A 10422-nucleotide genomic window follows, 5' to 3' on the forward strand; every position below is an offset into this window, starting at 1 on the left:
AATATATATTCTGCATTGCGCTAATCCAGGCTGGATCTCATTCTTCGGCTAGTTATTAGCAACTGTATGCTAATATAGTAGAGTATGCCTGCTAGTCGGTCGGATCAAGGTAGGATCACGTTTCCACCACAAACAAATCACTCTGAAGTTTGTTCGGGACTGGACCCAGACCACCTCCTCAAAGGGTCTCGGTACAGTTGTTTTAGTCCACACCTGAGTGCCATTACTGTGTTCAGACCTGCGCAAATGAAGAAGGGGGGAAAAGAACCAGAGTCCAATTCAACAGGACATAAAAGCGCAGGTGTGATAACGCCCTCAGTATTTCTAGAGAGAAGTTGACACTTTGAATGGGAGTCAGTCGGAGCCTCTAATGTCTGTCGGTGGCGCTTTAAAGTGCTTCCACGTTGGTTTCAGCCTCAAGCCGCAGTAACACACATGTAACCTCAGTCCAGTGAATGAATCTAACTCTTCATTATGCATATTAATGATTATGTGATCAGACGCCTCAAAATGCACCGAGAATCGTTTTTGCAATCAAATATGTGTCTGCAGGCTTCCTCCCAGCTCCTTTAATTCCACCAAGAGATCAGAGCAGCATCTATAAAACCAAACAGTTCCTGGAACTAATCTCAGGAACTAAACTAGGAACTAAAAGTCTCTGTTGTTCGTTCCTGTTTGTGTTTCCACCACATCTTAGGAACCAGTTAGATTATGCAAATTAGACCCACGAGGATGTAAAAAAAATCAGTTTTCACACGTGAAACAACAACAGAGTCGTCGTGTTCTTTGTATTTACTGTTGACGACTCTGATGTTTGATGTAACGAGTGAACGAGAAGCAGAAATGCAGATTGTCTTTGTACGCAGTGACGAGCTGCTGAGTGTTTGATCTAAATCAGCAGCTAATTTGATAATTAATCGTTTCAGTAAGAAAACATGTTCTCCCACATTCTCAAATGTGATAATTTGCTGTTTTTCTTTGTCATATGACAGATAATTGAATATCTGAAGGTTTTATACTGTTAGACAGACAAAACAAGCAAATTGAAGAAATCACTGGGCGCTTTAACATTTAATCGATTTAACAATTAATTTATTAATCAAGAAAATAATCAGATTAATTGATGAGAAAAATCATTGTTAGCTGTAGCCTTATTTATTTATTTATTTATCTATCTGTGTTACTGTACATCTGTGTCCTCAAAGTGTCCTCGTGTGTGTGTGTGTGTGTGTGTGTGTGTGTGTGTGTGTGTGTACACCATGTGCCCTCCTTCCCTTCTAATTAACATTACAGTGTGTTAATGAGAATGTAAATGTTGCCTCGAATTACGTTTTCTGTCTGCTCTGATCTCCGTCAACCGCACACACACACACACATATGTATGTACTTCCATACTTGTGAGGCCCCTCATTGACATTATGCATCATAACTTAACGCCTAACCCGTAACCCTTTACCCTGAACTAAACCTAAACCTGATCCTAACCTTAAAACCAAGTCCGGACCGGCCAGAATGTCACCGTACCTTTTTAATCCTAATGTGTGTGTAGTTTCATGTAAATATTCAATAAAGAGGTCAACACTTTGATCACATAAATAAGACAAATATATATTAATTTCTGAGGACATCCTCTCTCTTTGATTTCCTTCACAGATGCAGCAGCAGGAGTTGGCTCAGATGCGGCAACGAGACGCCAACCTCACGGCCCTCGCTGCCATCGGGCCACGAAAGAAACGCAAGCTCGACTCGCCGGGGGGCGCCACAGCCGGCTCAGAGGTACGTCAAATTAACAGTGTAGTGTAGTGTAAGTAACCGGTCACATGATCTGCTGGTGTGTCAGGACGGAGGAGGGTCACAGAGAGAGAGAGCGGTTAAAGCTTTTTCAGACTCAAAATGTCAGTGATGGAACATCAACGGTGGCAGTTTTTATCTTGAGCGCCACTTAAAATAATATATAAGAATGAAACACAACAGAAACCTTATAAAACTGTAGAATTACAGCACAAGCAAGTATTAAACAGCAGTTTAGTAGTGTGCAAAGCAAACTTTATTTATATAGCATACATAGCATTTACATTCAAGGGGAGATTCAATGTGTTTCACATAGAAACATGTATGTATATACAGTATGTATACATACACACATACAGCATATACACACACGCAGACAAATCATACACACATGTATGGACACCATGAAACAAACAATCTGTTATACTGAAAGAAAACAAATCAAATGCACAAACAAAAGGAATGTTTTCATTTAAAATGCTTCAGTCTGATCTGAAAGCTTCGTTTGCAATGTTGTTTTACTTTCCAGACGAGACGACGTCAACTCATCACATGTCCGTTAATGGTCGTCTGTTCTGTAGCCTTTGTTGCTAATAAGGTTGTCACGATACCAGAATTTGAAAATTTGATACAATACCAGTATAAAAAATGATGCTTGATACCACAGCAAAAAGAAAAAAAATCCTAGGCACACAAAATAGTTTTTTTTTTCTTTATTATTATTCCCGTGGCTAACTCTAGCAACAGGTTGAGGACCAGTTGATTTTCTTCCCCGTTGTTTCATTTGCAGCCTTGGGTTGAAAATCTGATTGTATATCTGTTTATTTGTTTATTTATTTATTATAGCTTCAGTACTTTTGATACTACTGAGGGTATAATTAACTTCAGTCGTATCGTTTTAAACACATGGTATTGAAAAACTTAAGTTACTAAAGTTGTCCACTTGCGTATTTGGGATCTGATTTGGGCTTGAACATGTGTGGATGTGTTTGCGAAGTTTCCATTTGGAATAATCTTAGTAGTATAATTTGTTTACGTTGCCTCCTTAGCAGGAGGAAGCTTCCTGAAGCTGACCAATCAGAACAGAGTGGGCTGATCGGGAGGCGGGGCCTTAAAGAGACAGGAGCTAAAACGGCCTGTTTCAGACAGAGGCTGAACTGAGGGGCTGCTGAGGGTCATTATAAGATAAATAAAGAGGTTTTTTTAAACTGTAAATCAAGCAAAGATAATCCAGTAGAGCCCCAGAATATAAATATAGACCTGGAAATAAAACACAGTCTGTTGTCAGTGTACCAAATGGCCAGCAGGAGGTGTTACATTAAGTGCGTCATTTTTACAGTGTAATTAAACGCTCTCTGGTGGACAAACTCTGAATGAGCTCAAATCCAGTTTAACATTTCTTCTTACTTATCGGCCGACATACTCTGATACCACATATCTGCATTAAGCTGATATCAGCTGATATATCAGCTCAGCTTTAGTAACAAGTAACTAATTGTATTTTAAAGTAACTTGCACTGAACACTGATCCTGAGTGAGGATGACTGCAGAGAAAGACAAACTCTCCTGACCTTTTCCATCAACACACACACACACACACACACTCCCTCCTCTCTAATCCAGTGAGTGAATGTGACCACAGTTGAGTGAAGGGGGTCAGCTCCGGCCTGGAGGCTTGTTGTGGGTGTGACTCCCCCCCCCCCCCCCTCCCCCTTCCCCTCCACCCTTGAGGGCAGCCATAGATTTGGGCTCTGCAGAAATGAGCTCGGGGCAGGGTGTTGGAGGCGGGTTGGAGGGGGGGTTATCGTGGCCCGGGGGGCAGGCTGCAGTGCAGTATGGGTGCTTGCCTCGTGCTCACCCCACCCTCACCCGCATGCTCTCTCTGCCCCCCCCCATACACACACACACACACATCCAGCCTGAGGCTCGCCCCCTAGCAGGCCCAGACAAAGGCAGCAGAGTGATGATGAGGAGAGGAGGGGGGGGGACCCTGCGGAGAAATCCAACATTTTGGGGGTGGTTTAAGCCTCTGATGGGGGGGCGATGAACTCTGGGATGTGTGAGCGATGTGCTGCCTGGCAGTCAGTAATGAAGCTGCATTAGTCAGGTTTTAATATGTCTGCATGTTGTTTTAAGCAGCTCAGGTCTGTCAGAGCTCCAGTAAATACATGTTGACCAGGTTTTTTGGAGCAGCTCAGTCTCCTCTTGGCCTCAGGTGAAAAGGTATGGCTGCTTATTTATTGTTTTTTTTTGCAGAGAGGAAAACAAAGCTGCTGCGTTGCTAGCGTGTATTCATAACAGCGGGCCGCCCCGGGCCGCGGAGGTGGTGGTGGGGGGGGGGGGAGGATGGGACGATCTGAAGCCTGATCAGGCCTGCAGTCTGGAGCTAAAGGGCTGCAGCAGCTCCGGGGCAGATTAGATAGACGAGGCAGCCAGGGAAGGCTGAAAGAACAGAAAATCATTTGTGCTGGAAGTTTCCAGGCGAGTTTGGTGTGAATTCAGAGTCTCGCAGAGAAAAGACGGAAGAAAGGATCTTTGTAGTGTCTACATGGTGGAGTTTGAAAGCTTCTGTATGGAAGCAGGGGCCATATTTATCAAGAGTCACGGAGCAGGAAGTCACTCCTCACTGGCCAGAAACTCTCAGAGTGATGCGGTTTTGGTTCTACTTTTAGGAGAAAGAGTAAAAACATCACTTCTGTCCGCTGATATGAATCAGAGCTGCAGAAGAGTCCTGGCCTGATGTTTTTGTTATTTGAGTATATATTTGATATTTAAAGCAGCTATAATCGATATTTTTAGCTGTCAGTGTGTAATGTGTTGGTCGTGGCTCATAACGATGAACCCACAGAGACTCAGCAGCTCCTCTCGGCTTTACAGAGCTTATAGTGAGTTTCAGCTCGTTGTTTATGTGTCTGGCTGTAACTTCACTGTTTTGGTTCACTCTCAGCGTCTCATAGCGTCGTTTTCAGCCGCAGCTGGCAGCTGTTTTCAGAGAAAAAGCTCTAAAAAGCCACTGTACACTACCTGCTCAGCACCAAACAGCCAGATATTTCCCTCAGGAGTCAGTAGAGAGTAAAAACAGCTAAATGAGAGTGAATATTGGACTCACATTCACCAGGTGGACAGAAACACGACTCCACATGAATGATAATGTTGCTCCGTAACTGCTGGATGTGGAAAATAAGCAACTGTTTGCTAACAAGTTCAACATGTAAGTGTTGTGTTCACTACTCGTTTCTACTGAAAACAAGCAGACAAAACATAAGTTAAAGCAAGTTTAAGTCTATAAATGAACAAACTGGTGACATTTATGGACATAGTGTGTGATCCCAGTATAGAAGCCACACCTGTGTGTGTATGGTGCGTGCAGACGTGTATGTGTGAAGCAGGTTGACATGCCTGCAGGCTGTGTAGCTTCGTAATGCTCTGATTGTGTTCCTGTATGGACCTGGAGCTTCATTCCTATCCTCTGCTGTCAGCTCTGCCTTCAGGCTCCGCTCCCGCACAAAATGGCAGCCCAGTTCTCCGTACAATAGCTTTTCAGCTGCTGGCTCCACAGAAGCCGAGAGAGGAAGCTTCAAAGTGTACATATAGGCTGGTTTATGCGTACAGTTATAAAATGCGGAAGCTGAGAGACTTGAAACAGTGTTTTAATTACACAGAGAGAGAGCAGATCAGGTTTAGGAGAAAGACCTTTTGCTCTTTTAAGAAACACCTCCGTCAGTTAGAGCTGCAGCCAATGATTGTTTTCATCATCTATTAATCTTCAGATTATTCTCACGATGACTTGTTTACTCTATGAAATGTCAAAAAGTCATAAAAAAAAGGGCCCAAACATCTTCAAACATCTTGTTTGTCTGACCAACAGTCCAAAACTCAAAGAGCTTCAGTTTACAAAGATATAAATCAGCTGAAGCTGAAGCTGGAACCAACACTTCTTATTCTGTGGTGGTATCTGTGGCCGTCACCGTCTTATCCAGTTTAAACTCATTCATGGAATATACTGGTCAGGCTGGACAGGCTGTCTAAAACTAAACCTCTGACGTCTTTCCTCTGTGTGATAGATGCAAGCAGCTGCATTGATGCACATTATTTATATTCTGGAAATCAATTTTTTGACTCTATTTCTAAAGCATTAGAAGCAATCATTGACCCTTCCCCCTCTCATTGGCCTCTCACCCAAAAATATTCCCCTCTAACTCCCAGAAAGACGCCCTGGTCGTCTCCACCCTGGAAGTCTACTCAACCACCTTCTCATATACACTCGATGAGGGATTTATTGCGTCGCTTGCAGCTGGAAAAGATCAGATACACACGACAAAGCGAGGCCGAGAAATATCGTTTTATTTGGGTATAGTAGGAAATGTTGTCAGAAGGTAGTGAGGGGAGCTCGTTGCCTTAAATTTAAATGTAAAAGTAATTCTCCCTTTGGTTTTTCAGTTGGTCTTGTGTTGGTTCAGCCCTCAGGCTCTGCTCCTGCAGAAAATAGTAGCTCAGTTGTCTGTACAATAGTTTGCACCGCTGGCTCCAAACATCATATGGTGCCACGTGGGAGAAGAGTGTAAAACGGTTTATGTCTCAGGCCGTTCTCAGCCGGGGTGAAGTTCACTGTGAGCGTTATTCTTTCAATGTCCTGTCAGGTAAACCGTCCTTGTCCCGCCACCCTCATAGCGCCGTATTTCTCTACCGTCACCTCGGGGTCAATTCAGGAAACTGCTCACTCCCACGTTTTTCTGTTTCAAACAGAAGTTCGTTTGTGAGGCTCTCGGAGAGGCTCGGCTCGCCCCGGGGACATTGGGTGCATGGGAAGCGACGCTCCGAGTCATTAACGCTCTGAACTGTGACTTTCTGTTTAATAGACCATTTTGGGAAAGAGGGCTTGTTGGAGCAACATCTCTGGGAGTGCAGAGGAGTTGTGTTTGGCTGATAGCTGCAGGGGCCGGGCGTTACCTGGCCTCAGGCTGCAAACACACCTTAGACTAGGAAGGTGTGGTGATCCTCACAGGTCTGGACTGAAAGAGTGATTAGTGTGGGAGATATAAATTAATGCTGTTACTGATGATTCAGGTGCGTCTGCAGATAAAACCAACACTGCAGAGGTTAAAGCAGGGGAGTTCTGATCAAACACATTATAGTGTGAGAAAATACAAAACCACCACTCAGTCTAAACTCCAGGTTTCCAGTAGAGTTTAATAGAGCATCAATTAATCTAGCAATGATTATCTCTAATCGATTTGGTCAATAAAATGTCAGAAAATATTAAACATGACATGTTTTAATGTTTTTCTATCAAAGTAAAGAAATTATAATCTTAGATGATACCTGATAACAAGAATCTTTAATCAATAGTTTGACATTTTGTGAAATATGCTTATTTCAGAGCTGCAATAATTAGACAAATAATTGATTAGTCAGTCAACAGAAGATTAATTACAACTATTTTGATAATCAAATACTTGTTTTATTAATTTTTTAAGCAAGAATGCCAAAAATTAGCTGGTTCCAGCTTCTTAAATGTGATAATTTGATGCTTTTCTTTATCGAACGTGACAGTAAACTGAATATTTTGGGGTTTTTAAACTGTTAGTCTGACAAATAAGACATTTTAGGACGTCACCTTTGACTGTTGGGATCTATAAAACACATTTTTCACTGTTTTCTGACATTTATAGACAAAATGGTTAACTGATAATAATCAGTAGATTAATTGATAATGAAAATAATCATAAGTTGCAGCCCTGGGAGAGTTAGATGAGAAGATGAGGAGACCATTAGCCTAGCTTAGCATAAAGACTGGAAACAGGAGGAAACTGCTAGCCTGACTCTGTCCAAAGTGAAACAATCTGTATTTTTGCTTGAAATATGACAGCTGACTAATCAACTGATCGACTAATCGTTTCTACTGCATTATTGAAGAACTGATTGAATTTGAGCTAAATGACTTTCAGGAAGTGGACAAAATAAATCCAGCTGCAAAAAGCAACTGGTTTCCATCTCCAGCTGTGGTGTTGATGTGATTCTTGGTCTGTTTTAATATTTCAGTTTAAAAATGAAGTACTGTGACTTTCCTCAGTGAATTTTTTAGCTTTGTCTTGTGCTGAATTCTTATTTGTGTCTGTTTGTCTTCACACTTCAGTCTCAGGAGGCTGGAGGTGGACTCCGCCAACCCAGTCTGGGTCTAACACTCTTCTGTCTCTTCCCCTCCAGGTGGCTTCAGGCTCGGGCGCAGGCTCCTCCCCCGCCGCCTCCTCCCGACAGCAGGTCCGTCAGCGGATCACGAGAGTTAACCTCAGGGACTTCATCTTCTGTCTGGAGCAGGACCGCACCACGGCGCGCTCGCTAATGCTCTACAAGGCGCTACTCAAATAAGGTGTCCCTCAAGGAAGCGACCTCGGCCCACTGCAGATCTCAAACTGGATTACACTTACACCTGCTCCCCCCCACACGTATCCTCATCCTCAGTCTGTCACCTGAACGCTCACCTCTACTTTTACATCGACCTTTTCGTCTCATTTTAGCTCATCCTCGTGCCTAGCTTGAGACAGCACAAAACTTCTCAACTCGGTGTTTGTTAATAACGACAGATATATAAAAAACACGCAGAGTTGAAGTGTGAATGCTGCAGGTCTGAAACGAGGCACTCTTAACCGAGAGTTTCAAAGTGTTTTCCAGACTGTGAGATGAGCAGATCCTGCTGCCAACGCTGCCAGGATTCTTCTTGTTTCGACTCCAGCGCTGTACCTAAAGAGGTGCCTTCGAGTCTGAGCTCTCCTCACCTCTCCATAGCAACATAAGATTTTATTTCCGTCTCTCGCGATCAGCAGCCCACTCAGCTACCCACTCAGGACGCCGGGCTCGTGGGCTGCTCAGTTTGTTTTGTTTTTTTTTTTGTTTTGTTTTGTTTTTTTTGAGTTTTCTAATCATGGTCAGATCTGTGAGAAAGTCTCGACTGTAGAGAGGCTGGTACGCTCACTCACTCAACCTGCATTTTAACTCATCTTACAGCTACAGGGTGGGAACGAGTTTAGGGAATGTTTTATTCAGCATAGTGTGCGTGTGTATGTATGTGTGTGTGTGTATGTGTGTGTGAGTGTGTGTTGTTGTCAGAGGAGTGTGTACCGCGACTACTGTGAAGCTTCGCTGGTCGTATGAAAGGTAACAGAACAGTTGGAGAGTTGGTTGGTAGATCATTTTAATGTGTGTGTGTGTGTGTGTTTTTCAATGTGTGTGTGTGTGTGTGTGAGAGATAATCATGCTGAGGACGGTGACACTCGACAGACTTGAAAGGTTGAAAGGAAAAGTTTAACGTTTGTTTTCTTTCTGGCAGAGAGCCAGATGTTCAGATTGATTACTCTCTCGTGTCTTAATATGAAGCTATAGCTAGCAGCTGGTTAGCTTAGCTTAGCATAAAGACTGGAAACAAGTGGAAACTGCTAGCATGGCTCTGTCCAAAGATAACAAAATCTACTTACCAGCACTTCTAAAGCTCTCTCATTAACATGTTATATCTTGTTTGTTTAATCTGAACAAAAACTAAAGTGCAAAATTCACCTTGTTGTTTTAAAGGGAAGTTGTGTAAATTTACAATTTAACAAATAAAATGTGAAAATTTATAAGAAAATTCAGTCAAAGGTGATTTTCCTCAAATGTCTCATTTGTCTGACCAACAGTCCAAAACTATTCATATGAGATATTTTAGAAGTTGAAACCAGAATAAAAAAAATTACTAAAATGATTACTCAATTATCAAAATGGTTGTGATTAATCCTCTGTCTATTGATTAATCAATAATTTGACTAATCATTGCAGCAAAATGTCAAACTATAACTACAATTTTTGGCACTTTTCCTTTGAAAATTAACCTGCAACTATTTTCATAATCAAATAATAATTTTAGTCTTTTTTTTTTCAATCAACTAATTGATTAATGGACTAATCGTTGCAGCTTTAAAGGCCTTTATGAGGACAGCATCGTACTGTCGTCACAAACATGGACTCATTAGCTCGATGGTCATCAGTTAAAACTCAACGAGATACATTAAAGAGATTTAAAGGTGCTAGTAGGTGGATTTTGTTACCTTTGGACAGCGCCAGGCTAGCAGTTTCCACTTGTTTCCACTCTTTATGCTAAGCTAAGCTAACCAGCCGCTAGCTTCATATTTTACGACGCGAGAGAGGAATCGATCTGAACGTCCGACTCATCTGCCAGGAAGAGAACAGATGTTGAACTTTTCCTTTAACACGAACGATTCACTTTTGACAGTTTTTAAGTTCCAGTCATCACAGGGAGCTGGCTCTCCTACAGACAGTAAAAAACTCACTCAGGCTGCATTCATGAAGGCTAACAAACATTTAACTCCTCTTCGGATCAAACAAACATTCCTGCAGTTTCCTCTCCTCCTCCTCCTCCTCCTCCTCCTCCTCCTCTTCATCCCGGCTGACGTGTGATTTAACTTTTAGCTCAACGTGCGACTATGAAAACATTAGAATACAAATCACAGTCTGAAAATATTGACCTTGTACTGTTGAAAATATTAATTTGTCCTAGTAGTTGAATATGCAGTTTTGCTTCACAGTTTGCTGTTGAAAGGCAGTTTTTAAGAAGACTTTTTTGGAAAGGGTGTGTACATT

General features: G+C 42.2%; 1 protein-coding gene across 2 annotated transcripts in view; it reads left to right on the forward strand.

Annotated features, from left to right (window-relative positions):
* The window catches only part of LOC121897884 (transcription initiation factor TFIID subunit 4-like), a 31302-nt gene extending 22057 nt beyond the window's left edge, over positions 1-9245 (forward strand). For both annotated transcript variants that reach the window (XM_042412665.1, XM_042412664.1), the window contains exons 14-15: positions 1654-1776; positions 7999-9245. In XM_042412665.1, the coding sequence (XP_042268599.1) occupies positions 1654-1776; positions 7999-8160 (285 nt within the window). In that variant the 3' untranslated portion in view covers positions 8161-9245. The remainder of the gene's footprint in view (positions 1-1653; positions 1777-7998) is intronic.
* Positions 9246-10422: the final 1177 nt, after the last annotated feature.

The sequence above is a fragment of the Thunnus maccoyii genome, chromosome 5, assembly GCF_910596095.1.
Source record: "Thunnus maccoyii chromosome 5, fThuMac1.1, whole genome shotgun sequence".
Lineage (NCBI taxonomy): Eukaryota > Metazoa > Chordata > Actinopteri > Scombriformes > Scombridae > Thunnus > Thunnus maccoyii.